General features: G+C 49.9%; 2 protein-coding genes across 2 annotated transcripts in view; one reads left to right on the top strand and one right to left on the bottom strand.

The window, feature by feature from the left end:
• The window catches only part of NGEF (neuronal guanine nucleotide exchange factor), a 218,919-nt gene that overhangs the window by 71,822 nt on the left and 127,313 nt on the right, over positions 1 to 19,784 (top strand). The window lies entirely within an intron of this gene.
• INPP5D (inositol polyphosphate-5-phosphatase D) overlaps positions 1 to 19,784 on the bottom strand; it is a 107,564-nt gene that overhangs the window by 79,646 nt on the left and 8,134 nt on the right. Inside the window, exon 2 of the mRNA XM_079134831.1 lies at positions 10,942 to 11,005. Within this exon, the coding sequence (XP_078990957.1) occupies positions 10,942 to 11,005 (64 nt within the window). The remainder of the gene's footprint in view (positions 1 to 10,941; positions 11,006 to 19,784) is intronic.

Raw genomic sequence — 19,784 nt, 5'->3', positions numbered from 1 at the left:
GGTTTGATTCTCAGCACTGCATATAAATATGTAAAATAAAGGTCCATCAACAACCAAAAATATTTTTTAGAAAATCACCCCACCACCCAGTTTTTGCTTTAGAGGGTCTAAATTCAACATTCATGTACTTTTGTGGGGCGGGGGGTGGGGGGATAAAAGGTATAGTAAATGAAAAATAATTTTTAAAAACTTAGTTTTAAAATTATGTGGGCGTGGGTTTTCTTTCAGAGTGACGGAGATGTCTGGGAATTAGATGAGGTGAAGGGTGCGGAGGCAGTGGATGCACTAACTGCCACAGAACTGCCCACATTCTCTGGTTTTTGTGTGTTTGTTTTGTTTTTTGGCACCAGGGATTGAACCCAGGGGCACTTAAGCACTTAAGCACCCAGCCCATTTTATTTTTTATTTTGAGACAGGGTCTCACTAAGTTGCTTGGAGTCTCACTTAGGCTGAGGTTGGCTTGTAATCCTCCTACCTCAGCCTCTCAAGCCACAGGGATTGCAGGTGTGTGCCAACCCACCCTGCTAGTTCCCTGTCTTGTGGTTGATTGTGTGGATTTCACCTCCATTAAAAACAAAACAATCCTGGAGGAAGACTCCTTGGCTCTGACTGTCTACAGGAGAGTGCAGACTCCCCTACCCAGCAGGCAAGCCCTTCCAGTCAGGTGCCCACTTCCTCTTTTCCACTGCCCTCTGCTGGGATTCCCTTTTGGGACTCAAATGTGGTGACCTTATTGTTGGAGATGATTCCATTTCCTGTACTACTAATTTTCTAATGATAGCCAGAAGTGAAATGAAAAAAATTATTATGAAGGTTATATCTTGGCCATCGTTTCAAAAAATAAATAAAACAGTACTAAAATGCAGAAGTAAGAGAGTAAAAGCCCCTTTTCTTTTTGGTAATCCTGAGCAAACCACTATCCCACCTCCTGGATAATGGTTCCTGGACGTTAGAGGGATATTGTGATTTTCCCTTATCCAAAGTGCGTGAGGCCAGAGCGGTTTGGATTTAGGACTTTTTAAAAAATCTGGACTGTTTGTATATACATAATGGGATATCTTGTGGATGGGACCCAAGAATTCATTTGAGCTTCACATGCACCTTAAACACATATCCCGAAGATAATTTTGTATATAACTTTGCGTGCGCCTGTACTTTGACTGGGACCCATCCCATGTGGTTAAGTGTGGGATTTCCCACTTGTGGCATCTCGTTGGCACTTAAAACATTTTGGAGCATTTCCAATTTTAGGTTTTTGGATTAGGGATGCTCCACCTATCATAATATAATAATAGAATCCACTGCTTGAGTCCCCAGGACACCCAGAGTTGGGCCTGAGCACCAACTTCCTCCAACTGCTGCAGGTCACACTCCCTTTGCAGGAGAAGGTGCTCTTTTTTTTTTTTTTTTAATTATTATTGTAAACAAATGTGATACATGTTGTTTTTCTGTTTGTACATGGAGTAAAGGCATACCATTTGTGTACTCATACATTTACATAGGGTAATGTTTGATTCGTTCTGTTATTTTTTCCCTTCCCCCCACCCCTCCCACCCCTCTTTTCCCTCTACAGGAGAAGGTGCTCTTGTTGGCACCTCCTGAGCAAGCCCGCCTCTTCTATCCCAAACAGCCCGAAGGGAGGTTCCCTGATAATCCTCCCATCAACCTGTACTATCTGTTCCCAGGCAGCATTTCCAAGAGCCATCAAAGGGAGTCACAGCAAGTTTAAAACTGGACAGTTTGTCCTAGCTGGCCAGGCCCTATGCTATTATTCCCAAAGTTTGCAACTCTTTACTCCCCCAAATGTCAGAGAACCATCAACCTTTTTAACAAATGCCTCAGTGAGCACTCAATGTGCCCAAGGTCTTTAGCCCTGTTTTTTTGGTGTGTCGGGGGAATTGAACGCAGGGCCTGAGCATGCGAGGCAAGCACTCTACCAACTGAGCTATAGCCCCAGCCCCCTAGCCCTATTTTTAAGATGCCAAATGTGTTACGGATTCTAAAGTTAAATTTTAGAGAAACATATTTACATTGATAGTTTCCCAAGAAGGGAAGCTGTCTCAATGTCGGGGGATTTTACTTCTGTGTCATGTTTTCGATTTGAATTTCCTCACCTCACTTGCTCCTTTCCTAAGAGAAAGGGAGATAACAGATACTGAGCATGACCTTCTGCCTAGGGAGCGAGGCCCAAAGCCGCTGCTGCTGGGAGGGCAGGAGAGAGGCCGAGAGAGAGCCTTCTCAGTCCCAGAGGGGAGGGGAGGAAAGCAAAGGAGAAGAGAGGAATCCAGTGGTTGGCAGGGCCGTGAAGCAGAGAGGACTAGATGGGCAGTCTGCCTATCGCTCCCTTTCTCTGGGCGTGTTAATGTCTCTCACTTCTTCTGCGTAAGCATTTTCATTTTGGGGTCAAGAGTATTCCACCATGCCACCTCATCCAGTAGGAGTGTGCTGAGCCCTGCAGGGGCAAGCCAAGGACGAAGCTGACGGGGGAGCGCTGGGGGCGCAGCTGGAAGGTGCCCCTGGCACCTGCCAGCCAGAGACAGCGATGGTGGGGCTCCTTGGTCCTGCCCAGTCTGTCTCAGGATGGAAGGCAGGTGGGCAGGGGGAGAAGGGGGGCTGTTGGTTCTTCTCCACCTCAGTCTTCAATGTTTGCCTTTAAAACGGCCATTTCCCTCTGCCCCATGCAATGAGGGGCGCTCTTTCCTTTATTGTTTCCATTTCCCCTTTCCCCGCTCACCCCAAACAAAGGTCCTGCCTTTGCGATGTAGCTGGGCAAGGCGGGCAGGGCTGCAGCTGTCACTCGGTGGTTACAGCACTTGCCTAGCATGTGGGAGCCCTGGGTTCAATTCCTGCTGTTGACAGTGTGGGGTGAAAAAGACTGTTCAGTTTAAACTCTTTCCCTTCAAGAATTCAGCTTGATCTTTTGTCCCCCTTTGGGTATACATGCCAGCAGTACTAAAATCCTGCACCAGCCGTTACATTTCAGAAGCCTGGTTCCAGGCTCCAGGAAAGCAAGCTCCCTCCATCTCCCATTGCCGGAGCCTAGGAGGCGTCTTTTTGACCTTAATTACACAACCCTGAGATGTTCTTTTCGGCTTGCTTCTTTTCTTTTTGTACAACTCTCAAGGTACTCTTCTGGAGGAGACAGAAGTGACAGCTGGCAGGGAACTGAGGAGAGCTCAGCCTGAGAGGACTTGCCAGGAGAGCTGCAGGCCTGGGGCAGCTCCTCATTATCTCTGTTGCTCCGCCCCCAGGGCTCCAGCCCTGGCGGCACCCACCATAGCCCACCACGGCAGGGTGAGGCCGAGCCAGCCTCCCAGCCAGATGCAGAGGCAAAGGGGACTCTCACCCATGTTCTCACGGAGGGGGACAGGCACAGGGCTGACTGCCACCCACATGCAGAGATACGGCAGCAGGAACTAGGAAGGGCCTGGGGTGCATGGAAGGGGAAGTGGGCCTCCCAGGTGGCTGGGCCACTGATCATCATGGAAATTGCCTGACAGGCTTCCCTGAGGAGGGGACTGTGTCCATGAGGTTGAGCTTGTATTCCCAGTTGGATCCCCATTCCTATCATGTACTTACGCAGGCTCAGTGAGCAGGTGCAGGCAGGATCTAGGGAGCTCTCTGCTCCTGGGCCAGGGCCAGGGGCCAGTCAGTGGCCTCTGTGGACAGTTCTGCTGTCCAAAGACTCTGGGTCTTTTTTGACCCCAAGTCCCAGTACTTTCTCCTTCCCCTGGGCCTGGTGTCCCCCACCATGTCCCAAGGCGGGCCTGGGCTGCGACTGGGTAACTCCACCGTGGTGTGGATCTGCCTGGCTGCTGGGTTCTTGTCGAGTACCACGTCAAGCAGTGACCGTGGTTTACATGAACTATTTTTCAGTCCTCAAAACCTCCGTGGGAGAGAAGAGCTGCAGGTGTACCTCTCTTTCTGACGGGGAAGCAGTGGCTCCGGGGAGACAACAGCGACCCAGAGGAAACTAGAGAAATGACTTGAATGAAGATGGAGGAAGAGCCTGAACACGCAGCTCCAGGGGCCATCGGGCAGCCTCGCCTGGCTGCAGAAAGCCCAGGCGCTTATGGCCCAGCAGGGGAAACCCACCAGAAGAGCAGAAGCAGGGCAGAGGGCAGGGCCAGTTAAGCAGGGGCATCAGCACGTGTGGCAGGCTCACAACAGAGCAGCCCAGCGCTGAGGTTAAAACCCACCCAGAAGGAGTTCCTGCAAAACTCGGCCTGCGCAAAAGAGAGCGCTTCCCAGAATGCAGAGGAAATTGACCAAGGCATGGAAAACCAGGGCCGGAGCCAGTGGGCACAGCGGACGCCGTGGAGACCCCGTGCGAGACTGCCAACCACAGCAGGGGGAAGCCTGGTGCGTGAGGCCTGCTGCTCCTGCGTCTTCTTCAGGGGCCAAGGGGATGCATCCCCATGGTAAAGACCTACTGCACACTCGCCAGGGCCAGGAACAGATGCAGGACAGACAGCGAATAAGCCAAGTGATAAAGATACTAAGGCAGAGAGTCGCAAGTGCCCCAGAGAAAATGAAGAGAGGAAGGGGTTACAGAGTGGCGGGAGCAGGGCCTGGCTGTTGCCATGGAGTGATGGGGCAAGGTGCTCAGCGGGCAGGGGTTTCCCTGGAGGAAAGGCTGTTCTGTGGGGCACGCCACTGCGCTTGGGAAGGTTAGACCTAGAACTTGATCTGGAAGGGCAAAGCCAGGCGAGAAGCTAAATCATCCTACAACAAGCAGGAAATCCAGATGCCTCCCCAGGCACAGAGACTGCTAGAATATTGGATGGTTTTGTGCTGTTTCTAGTTAGGGTTGGAGAAAAGGATACTGAACCCAAGGATAATTGACACAAAGATAGACTTTAAGAACGTCTGGGTGGGTGGGGGACGGAGCAGATTCTGCTAACACGGTACCAGCCATGACTAAGAAGAGGGGAGAGTCAGGGGCTGCTTGTGTCAGAGAAACCTGACATTCAATTTAAAATTTACAATTTCTGCTTTGAAATTCCCCTAGCATAGCCCAAACCGTTGCTGTGTTAGTATACTTTTAGCTGCAGGTAACAGAAAACCCTAACTCAGCTACTTAAACAAATAGGAATTAACAGTCTCACAAAACAGGAAATCTAAAGGCAGGCAGCTCCCAGACTGGTTAATTCTGTTCACCTAATTCAATGACATCACTGGGGACCCGGGTTCATTTCATCTTTCTGCTCTGCCATCTGCATGCTGGCCTCACTGTCCAGTAGCTACTCCTCATGGTTGCAAGATGGCAGCAGCAGCTCCAGCTGTCTTATCCTATGACAAGATAAGGGACCGTTTCATCCTTGTGCCCGTTTCTAAGACAAGTAGACCTTTATTAGAAGCCCCATAGAACACTTTCCTTCATGCCTCATTGGTTACAATTGCATTTTTTTCCACTAGTTTAAACCCGTCAGTCACATGATACGATTTAGTACCAGTCCCGAGCTGTTTGGGGCAACAAGAACAAAGAAAGAAACAGGCCCATCATGCGCAAGGTGGCCCTGAAGGCTCCAGAACAGGGAGGAGCAGGAACAAGATGGCAGGGGATGGGTGAAAAGGGAGAGGGTCATTTAGAGGTAGAGATGACAAAATTCTCCAGACCTCTCCAAAACACCTGGGAAAGGATTACGTATCCTGCAGCCACACAAGAGAATGGTGGAGTTTACTTCAAAAAAGGCACGTGTGCTCAGAAGGCTAGAAAATGAGGGGGGACGTGGCTTTCTCAGGAGTTCTGAGAAAGAAAGCAGAGCAGGTGGAATACAAGCTCACTCAAAGACCAAACAGAAGAAAAGTCTGGAGTCAAAGAAAGCTCTGAGTTGGCGGAGTGAGTCAGCGGAACACAGTCCAGGCCTTGTCAATGGGAGGAAGATGACCGGGGCGGAAAAGAAAAGAATTTCCACCAGTTTCAAAGCAGAAAAGACAAGACTGGTTCCCTCTGTGAGCTGATCGAGGCCCAGGTCGGCCTTGGGACTCTGTCCTACTGAGTTCCCGAAGGCCGCAGCAGGAGGCTTCTACAGCATGTGACGGACACTGGCCCAGGGAGTCTCACAGCCATCAGTTGCCATGAAGGCGACTGTGACATGCTTTGAGGTACTCGGGCTTACAAAACGGATCTGCCTGTCTTCTGCTGCAGGAAAAAAGTGCAAAGTAGGCACCTAGAAAGTGGCGTCATGACGTAAGGGACCCTCCGCCCCGTGGCCTGTGGGCCGTCTCAGCCCCCAGCTCCCCTCCTTGTGCGACCTCAGGAAGTGTGTGGACGAGCCACATCCTTTGCCCAGCTCAGACGGAATCTTGACTTCACGGGGTGACCACTCAGAACAATAACAGCTGCCACCGCTTCCTGAGCTTAATAACAATGGCTCAGCGTCCACCCTGGGACCCCTGTGGGGGAGCAGCTTAAAGAACTTGTTTTGTTTCCCTCTCCAAAAGCCAGACTGCCCGGAGCAACGTGACCATTACCGTCACCACTGCCACCGATGGGGACCAGAAACTTGAATCATGAGTCTGTCTCATCTTCACACCTCAGACTGCTCCAGTCCCTGGGTTTTCTTCTGAATAGGGAAAGAATAGTGTGAACAGTCTATGAAGTCGGTAATTTCAAATGCCCGTTTCTCCCACCTGTGAATGAAACCTGCAGGTGTTCCTGCCTTGACTTAAATCCTCAGTACCCTGGATGCAGTCTCAGTCTCAAATGCGGAAGTTCACAGAGCCCTTCCACATGGTGGGGGTCCAGGGGCAGGCTTGATCTTCTGCTGTGTTCTTCTTGGTAGGAAGGAGTTGGAAAGGGAGCAAGGGCTGGTGGGGTGAAGGTGGAGCCTCAGGACCCGAGGGCTTCAGTTGCAGCTGGGCTTGGCCAGTTGTGGTTGCAACACTTCTAAAGGCCGCTCTGAGCCTGTGGGTTCCTCAGCCACACCACAGTTGGGACAGCTCCTCCTGCCCCACACTCTCCCTCCGCTCCCAGGGAGCAGGGTCACCTCAAAGACTGGCAGCTGCTCTGAAGTCAGGAACTCAACCCGGAGTCACTTCCCTGGGCAGAGTCCCTTCCCTTCCCAGCCCAGGAGAGGAGTCTGGGCTCTCTGAGGAGCTGAGCCGTCTCCCCGCCCCTGGCCTCAGGCAGTACTCAGAGTGCCGCCCAGGACTGGGGATGCAGCATAGGCCCCAGTCCAGAAGGTTCTCTGGCAGTGGGAGAACAGCTGCTTCACGGTTCCACAGCCACTGAAGCTGGGAGTCCACAGCCCAAAGAGCAGAGTCAAGGGAGTGGGCCTCCGGGGAACTCGCCCTTCACACCACTGGCACTGCCGAGAATCTTCTAGATCACGCTCCTCTGGAACCCGGCTCTGCTGTCTCTTCGCCCCGCCCCACCTATCGCCTACAGCCTCCTTCGCTCTTTCTCTTTCCTCTCCTTCCCCTTCCCTGACTTACCCTCTCCTTTCCTCTTTCTTCCCTCTGCTCTCACCTGTTGCTGTGGCTGCCCCCTCATCCTAGGAATAAGGCAGCAGCTGGGGCAGTGACCCCGGCACAGCCGATGCCCCCTGGGGCTGGGCGGCACCTCCTCCTCTGCGGAATTCTAACCACAGTGCTGGCTGCAGGTGTGGCAGGTTGTCATTCCCACCTGCCAGTGGGGTTCCCTGGCAGATCCTAAACAAAGCCACTTGGCTGGGGATCTGGACTGCAGCCAGCCCCCAGCAGGGGAGGGAGGACGGCTGCCCAGGTGCTGGCCACGCCCCACAGGGCACTGTCACTCCTGATGGAATGTTCTCTCCAGCCCATGGAGGAAGAGGCCCCAGCATGGAGAGAGGCCACAGGCCCTGCCTCCTCATCCCCTGGGCGGAGTCCTGGGCTCGTCCTTGCCCTTGCCCAGGGGATTTCGGCACCCAGTCAGGTTTGGAAGCACACTCTGAGCTGCGGTAAAGAAGCCTTTGGGTTTTTTTTGGGGGGGAGGGTGCATCTGGAGATCCAATGTGAACCCCACATCTGAGACGTTCACATTTAAACGAGAGGGTTGGATGGGGTTCTGGTTCAGATCCTTCCCTGCCATCTCTGACTTCTGTGAGTCTGCGAAAGATGGAGTGAGAGAAGAGTCCCAGAAGGTTGGGGTCACGCCCTGCCCTGCTGCTGGGCTATCACGGGCCATGAGGTGGAGCCTGACTTCAGAGATGTAGCTCTGCAAAGGAAGATGGAGCAAGGCTTTGATTCTGACAAGAAGGAGCCCCTGTGGGCAGAGCTAAGATGATGGAGACTTCGGGGCTTCCCTTGGACATGTTTCGGGTCAGTGGCTGCTTCTTTGGGCGGCCTCACATTCTGGTGGCACCAAAAAACTGAGGTATAGGGAATGAGTTATTTAGAAACTGTGGCTAAGCTCAGGAAAGAGTGTGAGGTTTTACCTCAATACGAAAAGAGGAACTTGAGTTGAAATATGCAGTGCTCAGGGGCTGCTGAGGCCTCAGGCGAGGCTTATGAGGCAGGAGTTTCATGTCACTCCTCAGTGGACCTCTGCTATCATGTACTTCAGGAGGTGTGTTTTTATGGGAAGGTTCATTCTTCAAGGTGGAAACTCCCTCAGATCACCAAGGCCTCTGGCTCCTGGTTCCTGAGGACTGTGCTGGCTACCAAAGACACCACGGGCCAGGGGCAGGTTTGTCCAGCAGGACCACATGTCCTCTGTGAAAACTGCCTGCCCATCACCATGATGTGGTGGCTTTAGAGAGCCAGGCCCCGACCCCATGATTCTGTCCCCATACCCAATGGTAGGCAGACACCTGCTCGCTCCCAGACAGCCATGTTGTCTATGGGCCCAGGAAGGGAATGCCTTGGGGCTGAGCCAATCAGACTCCAGGGGGACCGGGAACCGAAAGGGAGCCAGTCAGGAGGGGAAGAGCAAACCCACAGAGATGAGCTGAGTCACAGAGGTGGAACCTGACAGGGCCCCGAGCCCTGGGGCTTCTGGGTGGCCGTCTTGCTGTGCACGCCTCCACCCAGGCCACTGTCCCGCACACACATTAGCCAAAGTGAGACTCTGCTTCTTGCAACTCCAAAGCCTGACGAGAGTCCGAATTTCAAAGCTGATGCAGGACTAGAGAGGATTCACAGCGTCACAGGAAGTACCAGAGCAGGAATGTGAAGACTAGAGAGCAGAGACTCCAGACAGTCTGCACTCAGAAGCCCTGGGTACAGACCCTGCTCGAGAAGCCACAGAGTCACGTCTTTTCCAGTCATACTTAAAGTTTTCTTCACTTTGAAGGAATAGAAGAGACCACAGGGGGAAAAAAGATCAAAGGCGTTGACTGACTTTTAACTTAAGAGAGCTGAGTCCTCTCAGGAAACCACCCAGGAAGGACACCAACCCAGCTGGCAAAGTTCACGAGGGCCTAGACTCGAGCAATACGGGAGAGATCGCGAGGCCCATTGCCTGTCTCATGCAGGCCTCCCTGGCCAGTCACACCCCTGTCACCCAGGCAGGTGAGGAGCACACATCGGAGACAAAGGTTCCAAGTGCCTGAAAGGACAGTCCTACCCTAGGCATGCTAATGTGCGCTCCTGGTGACTTCCAGCAAGGACCAGCTGCGACATGATGGCATCCTGGACCAGCCAGAGACCTTCTAGCCGTATGGTGTCCTCACCCGTCCACCAGTGTGGATGCACGTGCAGCAAGGACCATGAAGCCCAGCAGAGCTCAGCCTGGCTTGTATTCAGGGAGGGCGCTTCCGCTTGGGCCAAAGCTGCCTGTCTGTGGAGGCCCAGCCTCTAGCAGACCCTGCCTCCCAGAAGGCAGCTCTGTGACTCCCAGGGCTGGTTCCCACTCCTCAGGGTCCCACACTCTGGACCAAGTGGCTGACTGAAGTGATTCCTTTGATCCTCATAATCAGTCACCCCAAGAGGTCTGCTCAGCAAACCTTCCTCTCCCTTGTGACACGTTTCTGGGCCTCTTTGCCCTGGGGACCTGCTTGTTCTCTGGGTCTTGAGTGCGGCTCTGTGTCTGCACCGTGTCCTAAAAGGGGAGTCATCCCCTCCGAGTGTGGAAGCCAGCAGTTGTGCCTACCTCTCCCCCTCCCACTTCTGCTTCCACTCTCTTTCCAACTTGACCCTGCAGGCCCGCCATTGCTCCTCCACCACACAGGGTCCAAACCCTTGTCTATGCCCGCCGTTCTGCTCTGGCATGGAGGTGTGCTGCGGGTGGCTGGGCCTCTTACCATGATCCCTGAGGACTGAGTACCACCCCGCCCCCACCGAGGTCACTGAGACCGTTGCCTCCTTCTTTCTTCCCACCCCCATGTTCTCTTGATGCAGCCAGATAAAAATAGCTCCCCTGGCTTCCCCATCACTGCGTTATCACACACTGTGGTCAACAAAGCCCTCACTGTTATCACACGAACTGTGCGCGGGTGGTCTTCCCAGGCTTCCCGGGAGGAGGGGGGCAGCTGGGTTTTTTTGTTGTTGTTGTTTTTAAATTCAGCTGCAAGTTTGGAGCACCAGACTTTACACGGCGAGAGCGGATGCACAAGCATCGGTGTGGAGCAGGAGAGCGCTCACAACAGCGCTCCGCAAGTGTTGCTTCCTGAGAACATTCTAGGCCTCCTGCAAGTACCCCCCCCCCAACTTCCCCAACCTTTGAGAGGATTTTGGAAAATCAGGAACACTCTTCCTTTGTCTCTGGGTGTCCCCTTCACCACCATGTCCTTTTCGCCCTCTTGTAAGCAATGCATCTCTGGCATGCCTGCTCTGTCACATCACGGAGCAGGGTCACATTGGAGGGTCCCCGTCACTGCCGAGCCACACAGGTGCTTTTGGAGAAGGGCAGGTGCAGCCAAGCCCTTACCTGGCGCTGCTCGGGGATGGGCTTTCCTCTTCCTCTTCCTCTTCCCTCCTTCTCTGCCAGCAGAGGTTCGAGTCAGGGTTAGACTTCCAGACTCACAAAGGACTTACCTGCACAGTGAATTTGTCGTCTTCGTTGGGCAGAATTCTGTAGGTGTAAACACAGTTCCGATACCTGAAATAGATCAAAGACTCCGTTAGATCCCAAGCAGGAAAATCCAGTTTCCTTGTAACTGAAAGGGCAGACTCCCTGGCGGAGCTTGAAGAACCTGCCAAAAAGTCTCCAAACTTCAGGGCCGATGTCCTCTGAGCTGGTGATGAACACTGACGCTGAGCAGTCAAGGGTGGCCAGCTTGCTCACCCCCACAGCACGCAAGGAGCATCCAGAAGGGCCAGGGGATCATTTGGGCATGGACCCAGGATTAACTTCCATGCTTGATAGCTATGGGGTGAATCTAAAGGTGTCCACTGTCTGGAAGGCCTTCCCAACCTTTAGCTGCCACGTTGACCACAGGAATGGAGCAAGAGGGGTGTTTGAAGAACAACTAAGACTCCCAGGGGGTTGAGGAAGATGGGGTCATGTGGATGGGTCTCAGGCACAACAGCAGGGACCATGAGGGACAAAGCGAAGCTCCCTCAGTGCCCATGCCTTCCCTGGCCAACCTCTCCCTCTTCCCTGGACACTCTGCCCCATGATTTTCTTCTCCTACAGGTGGCCACTGTCTCTTCAGAGACCCAGATTTGCCCTAGCGCCTTGTAGGGAGTGAACTTTAAGGTTGTTTCTGAGTGCTGGGCACCCCAGATTTCCTTCTCTTTCTAGAAAACCACCTTCTTTGGCTCAGGGAGAGGGACAAGGAGAGGGACTTTTTACTTTCCTAGAACCTCTAAGTAAAAGGGGGAATACGTGCCAGCTCAGGTGCCCTGTTACAGGGGCACACTGGTGGGTGGTCCCTTGCCCGCCGGAACCTGGCAGCGAGATTGGCCACAGGAGTCTGTTGCCCCTTGGCTGAGCCGGGCAGCCTTTGCTATTTGGACCTTGGACTCTTCCCCAAAGCTGCTGGTCTGCTCCCTCTCCCAACAAAATCCCTCCCCCACTCTTTCCCCACTGGGTCTCTCAGGAACTTAGAAAACATGTGCCTGCTAATCCCCTAGGCAGGGGCAGGTCTCTGCCATCAAGACAATGCTTCCTTCTAGATGTTTCACTTAGTCCTTCCTGTGTGCTAGGCATTCTACCAAACATTTGCATATATTATTGTTTAACTGGACTGTATTTAGTTGGAAAAAGTTAAAAGCATACAGGAAGAAATGAAATGCAAAATACATGGCTCCTCCCCCAATCCTGCGAGATCCATTTCTTGGATTTCTTGGATTTTTTTTTTCTTGGTTCGTAAATGTTCTAGAACGTTTAAACACACACACAACTTATTTGTACATATCTTTAAAGATGCATATAAAATCATACTATCTATGTTGTTCTGAAATTTGCTATTTTACCAAAAGAAAAAAAAAAATATTTTAGGGATCTTCTCATGTCAGCTGAGAGAGAGAGAGAGAGAGAGATGATTTATTATCTTTCTCCTCATGTTCCACCATGTGGATATGAGGCTGTGTGTTTGGTCAGACCCTAGTGATGGACAGGTAGTTACTTTTAGCTTTTTACTGTTATAAATAAAACAGTGAACATCTCTATTCCCCCATCTTTGTGTACCTGGGTGTATGCATCGTTCTAACTTCCCCATCAGTGAGAAGGAGATGATAATAACACAACATGTACCTGTTGCTATGTAGATCAGACAAGCTCGGGTGTGGCGGCATCTATAACATATCTGCTGAGCTGAACATGGCAAGTGTGGATGCTTATTAGTGCTGTTGCTGATTCACTAGGAGGAGACTGCTGGGATAGAGGACATGGGCACTTTGTGTTTTGATAGAGGCTACTGACTGTCTTTCAATGCAGTTGGTGTCATTTTTTTCTCCTACTAACCGGATTTGAAAGTGTCTGTGTCCCCACACCCTGCCAACTGACTGTTATCAGACTTCTAAATCTTTGCAAATCTGAAAGGTAAAAGAAAAATGACAGCTTGCTTTAATTTGCCTTGTCTTTATGAGAAAGGTTCAGCATGTTCTCCTGCTTGGCTGTTTCTATTTCTTTTTCTGTGAATTCCTTTTCATGTTTTGTTTCACTTTTTTGTATCATCTTTCATTTGTATGACTTTGATTTTGATCTATGCTAGCATATATTTTGAAGTTTTGTTTTTGTTTTTGTTTTGGTATCAGGGATTGAACCCAGGGGTGCTTAACCACTGAGCAACATCCCCTTTTTATTTTTTATTTAGAGACAGGGTCTCATTAAGTTGCTTAGGGACTTGCTAAGTGATTGAGGCTGCCTTTGAACTTGAGATCCTCCTGCCTCAGCCTCCCGAGCTGCTGGGATTACAGGTGTGCACCATGGTGCCTTGCTGGAGTTATTTTGACAGTATTTAATTTTTTTTTTCTTTAAACTGTATGGAAATTTTTCAATTTTATGAACTACTGAATGCTTAAGGAAAAGTCTGGGTGGTGTTTTGGAGAATTTCACTTCTACTTGCTTCTTTATTCTGCCCAAGAAAGTTTCTTCTGTCTCTCTCTCATTCCTTTAGTGCCCATCTCTCTTCTCCCATCCTGTCTCAGAGCCACAGCTATCTTGTATCAGAGCTAGCAGGAGAGAACCTCTGGTCTGATGTTGTCTCACCTCCCAGAGACATCCTAGGACGCACAGAACTCCCCCACTCCGCACCTCCCCCAGTCCCATGAACCAGGCCTCATCCCGCTTTGCACACAGAGCCTGTCACACAGAGCCCGAGGCAGCTCCACCCAGCTGGTGTCTTATCTTTCAGTGCTCTGAGCTTCCTCCAGTAGATAAACAAATGAGGGAGGGTGAGGACTCTCACTGGGCAGAAGGCAGCTGACTAGGGAAGAGCTCAGGCCAGCGCAAAGCACTGGCTGGCAGACAGGAAGAGAGCAGGGAGTCACGGGGACACAGAAGCAGCCTCTCAGAGCAGGAAAGCCCCTCCAGCACAGGCAAGAGCAGCAGACCAGCCTTTTTGGCCTTTTCAAAGATGTTCTAGAAACTCAGACCAGGAAACAGCCTGTGTCACTGAGGCAGATCAGAATCAAAAGCTGGCACTACAGGCAAGAGAAGATGCTCTCACCTTAGAGGTCACCTCTGCAGATGCTGATGACCTGCCTGCCTAACACTCCGTTTCTGGGGGAGTCAGTTTAGATCTTCAAGGAAAACGTAGAGCATCACATGGCCACCATCCCTCAGGACAGCAGTAGCTCCAAACTGCACTCCACAGGGTGCCGGAGCCTCCCCAGGGAATCTGGCCTCCCCCACCCACCAGCAGTTGCACTTCACCCTGGGTCCTATGTATTGTCAGATATATACACATGTGCACACCAACACGTGTGCCCAGGTACATACACATGCTCTCGTATCCTATGCCTTTATAAGTACAGCACAGCACAGCACATGCACACACGTGTGATTCACACGCCGACACACACACACACACACACACACACACACAATCTTACAGTCAAAGTGTTTAAAGCAAATATTCCGCAACTAAATAGCGTTTGACAACCACAACCCTGGAACGACACCTGGACCACATGCTCATTCTCTTTGGGGTCACAGGTCCGCCCTGCCCTTTCCTAGCTCCTTTGGTGATTTGGCAAGTTCGTTGTCCTAACGCTCTCGTTTTGCGACTTCTCTGAGTGACTGGGTCACTTTTCAAGAATATTCCCACGGGGACCCAGGCGAGGGTGGCAGTTCTTCCTTCTGCTGCCAGTGGCCTTGTCCTATTCTTTTCTTTTTTTTTTTTTTGCGGTGTGGGGATGGAACCCAGGGCCTTGTGCTTGCAAGGCAGGCACTCTACCAGCTGAGCTAGCTCCCCAGCCCCATTGTCCCATTCTTAAATGAAGGGCAACTTGGAGCAGATTTCCTACACGCCCCTCTAAGTTCTGAGGAACAGGTGCCCACCCCATACTGACCCGGAGAGGAGGTGGGAAGATGCCTCTCGGGAAAGACACTCCTGGATCCACCCTGAGGTGCCACTAAAAGCTTTGTTGCAATACGAGTGGACAGGCACGGGGGAGTGGGAAGAAAACCTGGGGTTTGACTTATTCTTTCAGCTGAGCATCACTGTTTCTGTGTGACTCTCCTAGCTGCATACTGACAGCACGTCCAGAAACATCCCGCGCCATGGCGAGCCCCACAGAGACACATGCACATGTGAAAAGCTAACTAAAGTGAACTAAAAGTCAGAAGCCTCCATGTGTGCGGCCTCCTTGGGCCACCGGCTTACCATGCTCCTATGATTGCTTTTAAATCCCTCTGTGACTCTTGCCATGCACCATTCCTAATTTCCAATGTTGTTTGTGTGAGTTTTCTCTTTTTCTTGGCCGTGTGGTGCGTGCTTCTGGGCAAGATGGGGTGGGCTGGAAAGTCCGCATTCGAAAGTCCATTTGAACCAGTGTAGACAGAAGAGAAAATATCCTTCAGGTCTGGGAAGCCAGGGTGTTCACCCTTCACCACGCCAAACCCCAAAGAATTCCAGCCAGAGAGAGTGCCGAAATTGAGGAGGTGGCAGAGGCCATTAGTTGCTGCTTGGGCCCCCCAGAGGAGAGGGCACAGAGGAGGGCAGTGGGCAACGGGTGGGTGAGCAGGCAGCCGCTTTGCTGGGCACCTGTGGAGCCCCCTCCCCCCGCAGCACAGGGGCCCTGTGGGTCACTGTTTGTCCTACAGTTGCACAAAGCAAAGACCAAGGAACCAGACCCCGGGGAGGGAGCCCACCATCTGTGTGTCCCACCAACTCCTGGTGAAAGAATGGACATTTTTTTAAGCTGTCTGTTTTATCTCAACTCCCTAAGGTTTCCCTCCCAGTAATGGGAACAAAGCCCTTAAAGCTGTTCCAGGAAACAGCCCCAAACAGAGAGTAAAAGAGTAAATTGAGCCTGATAGCCAGATAGTGCTCAAACAGTAGGATTACCAGAAACTATTGACCAGAATCTACAGCCTGTTGTAAAACATTGTGAAACATTTTGTCAGCAAACCCAGACCCCCTTTGAAATTTCCTGGCAGCTTTGTTCCCCCTCTTCCCCCTTTCATGTGTGACCCCTCCCGATGTGTGGTTTCTGCCTTTATAAACCTACAAGATTTTCTGCTAGGGACTCGACTCCTGGAGTTGGGTCCCAGCGCGCTGGAATAAACACCTCTTGCGGTTTGCATCAAGTGACGCCTCCTGCGGTTGATTGGGGTTGCCGTCCATCCATGGGACAGAGTTGGGGTTTCCTTTTTGGGGGCCTTACACTGGTCAGTTGCCTCCCCAGAAGCTGAGTCTTGGGTTGGGGTCCCCTGTCCTCATCTCTGCAGGTCCATTTTATGTTTGATAAGAAAAATTGGGCAGAAACTTTCTCCTATCTCTAAAAGGATCTAATTTTTCTTGACAGTTCTTTTCAGAAAAGAAAAATCACCAGACCTGTGAAAACACATCACTCAAAAGAAAGGGCCCCATATTTCTAAGAACTCAAAGGAGCTGTCTCCATCTTAAATAGAACCACTGTCTGTAAAAAATCAAGAAGTCTGATCTGTGAACTGTAAGATGTCCAAAGGCAGAAGACTCCACAGAGAAAACTGGGATGAAGGAAAGGACCAGAAGGGAGGAGCTGGGAGGCTTAGTGCCAAGCGAATACTCTGGAGGCAGGAAATAGCGGCACAGGCACCTGAGAACGTGAAGGAGGGCCACGGAGGGTGTGAGGAAGCCCCACCGAGGGAGAAGACAAAGGGGCTTAAAATAAGAGGGAAGATAAGAAACACGGGACAGCATGCCCGAGGGGTCCTGAGAGGACAGAGGTAAGTTTTTAAATGCAAAACCAGGCTGGGGATGTAGCTGGGTGGGGGTGCGCTGACCCTCAGTTTGATCCCCAGCATTGGAACAACACACAGATAAAAAAAAAAAAAAAAGTAGGTAAACGAACTTAAGAGCATGTGACTCAGTGGATACATCTCTGACAGAACGAAGGAAAGAAACCCTGAGGGAGCTCAACATTCTCCCCCCCCCCACTCTAAGTCTTTTCCATCTGCCCTTCGTACCCCATCTCCATCAGGGCTGCTTCACCCAGGCTTAGCCAGTGGGAGGGTCAGGTGGGGCGTGTGTTCCCCTGAGCCCACCCTGCCTGCGGCAGTTCAGCACCAGGCAAGTTTCTCCTCCGGAGGCAACAGCTAAGCCAGGTGGCCTGTTCCACAGCTGCAGTCATGCTGGGCTTGGTGACACACCTCCCTCGCCTGAGACCTCCGGTTCAGGGTGCACAGGGCTTCCAGGTAGCCAGCCCCAGCATGCTTCACCGTCCCTAACTGTACCATCTCTTTTGAATATGCCACTACTTCCTGCTGGGATCCTGGCCACCACACACAAAATTAGAAATGCAGAAAGGAAGATGTCAGCCGCAATAAAAGGGAAATTACCATTATAGAAAACCGTGCATAATTACAGCCCAGGAAACGTGAAAACCTTAACCAATGGATTGTCCTCTGCAAATTATAATACAACTGATCAAAGGTGACATGCAAAGAAATAGGCAAGGCTTATTCAACACCAACAAAGAAATGGAAGAAAATACTGAAGAATTATCTCTGCAAATGGCTCTGAGAAGAAGTGACATTGTCAACATTTTTTTAATTTCCAAAAATCAGATAATGAGGAGGTTCTACAAATGGTTCCAGGATACTTTATAAAACGTGCATGACGATTACACCATGACATGTCCCAAATCATATAAACCAAGCTCCCTTATGAATATATATATATATATAAACCCTAAATGAATTTCAGAATGCAATAAAGTTATCATCATGAAAAGTTTATTTTAATAATGCAAAAATGGCTTAATATCAGAAAGTGCATAAATGAAGTTATTATGCCAGTAAATGAAAAAGGGGCACAATATAATCATCACAATACACATTACACATCTGATGAAATTCAGTTTTTTTAGAACTCAATAAAACTTAGAAAGGGCAATTCCTTTTTTTTTTTTTTTTTTTTTGTGCTGGGGATCAAACCCAGGGCCTTGTGCTTACAAGGCAAGCACTCTACCGACTGAGCTATCTCTCCAGCCCCAGACAGTTCCTTCTTTAGCACAACAAATAACAACTGACTTTAATGTAGTCCTCTCTATGGTCCATGCACTGTATCAGTCCCTCCCAGGCAATGCCATGCATATTCTCACAGAGCTTTTCAACATTACCCAGGGTATGATCTTAGAAATACAGGCCAATGTGATAAATTATGAAATCTGAATAAGAGTTGTAAATATTTGGAGAAGACCAAGAAATGATCACAATTTATAGATGATAAAAGAGTCTATCAAGAAAAGACAGAAGAAGGAAATGAAAAACAATTTGAAATGACAAGGCATGGGTAAATTGATAGAATAAAAGACAAATTTATAAAATCTTCCCTGTAGGTTATAAGTTACCATGAATCAATATCCACAGGGGGAAAGGTGTCATTCACCATAGTGACAAAAATACAAAGTAACCATAACAAGAGATATGCAGGGCCTAGTTGAGAAAAACTATAAAATGTAAAAATCCTAGAAAGAATCATATGCATTATTAAGAAGACAGAATAGTACTAAAATGTCACTTTTTACCCATCATATCTGGATTTCAGGTTCATCTAAATCTAGTCTAAACTAGTCAAGCTAGTCATTTATTTGCTTATTTTCCCAACCTGACATAATTATTATCTGGTTCACCGGGAAGAATACTTAAAAAGAATAGATTTGAAAATCCTAAAATAAAATATTTTGTAAAAGTGTGGTGATATATTTGATACATTACGCACAACAGGATAAACAAGAAAGAAAGAGATACAAAAGTCTTAATATATGGTTTTTAAAAAAGGAGTTTCAAAGGGAAAGGAATAAATTACTCAGTCAGAGGTTTGGGGGAAGAGGGTTACTTGAGGAAAAACATATGTGGGTCTTTATCATATACCATTCGTTAATTCCAGTGAGATTAAACACACACACACACACACACACACACACACACACACACTGCTCAGTCTCTCCATGTAGTTTTGCAAGCCCTGTGCTAAGTAAACACACAATATTCATTTCCATTCAGTCCATCCAGACCTAGGGCACAGGTATTCTTAGCCCTGCTTTTCAGATGGGGAAACCAGGGCCCAGAGGAGTTCAGTAAACTGCTGCAGAGTCATCCTTTCGCTGAGTTTGTTAGCTCCAGGGGCCTGTCTTTACCCTCCTGTCTCTCCCAGGAAGGAACAAGTAAATTTCTGTGTGCAGAGGGATTCTCTGCATTGGAAAGGCAAAGGGAGAAATCATGAAAGAAAAAGATCTATAGACGTTACAAAAATTTACTCTCTGAATGTCAAAAAATCTGAAGTGGAAAGGTAAACCATAGTGAAAATACTTGCAACAAATGTGATATAAACAACATGTGTATAATATAAAGCTGCTCCCCCGCCTCCCAACTTACAACCTAGATCGTCAGCCTGTGAACATCCTAGCTAGCACAGGTTCTTCAGTCAGCTTGCCAGTATTCCTCTCCGTTATTGGTTCCTGCTGGCCCCCCGGGATTCTAATATCTGGGAGAAGCTCCTGCGCCATTTCTCTTCTTTTCCTTTCTTTCCAGCCCCGAGCAGCAGACACTCTAGTCATCTGCCTAATAAAATCCGGAATGGCTCTCTGGGTACTGTCGCTGGACCGCAACTCAGACCAGGCACCCAGAGGGCCTGCTCCCCTGGATTCAAGGGTCTGAGCTGCCTTGGCACCCGAGCTGAGCTGCATTTTTCTTACAATGTGTAAGCAGATAATAGAAAGTACACAACGTGGACTGAAGAAAAAGTGGCAAAGAGAATTGAACAGATCATGCACCAAAGAGG

This window comes from Sciurus vulgaris (assembly GCF_902686455.1).
Source record: "Sciurus vulgaris genome assembly, chromosome: 3".
Classification (NCBI taxonomy): Eukaryota; Metazoa; Chordata; class Mammalia; order Rodentia; family Sciuridae; genus Sciurus; species Sciurus vulgaris.
Note: the sequence above shows the minus strand (reverse complement) of the source record. Positions and strands in the feature narration are given on the sequence as shown.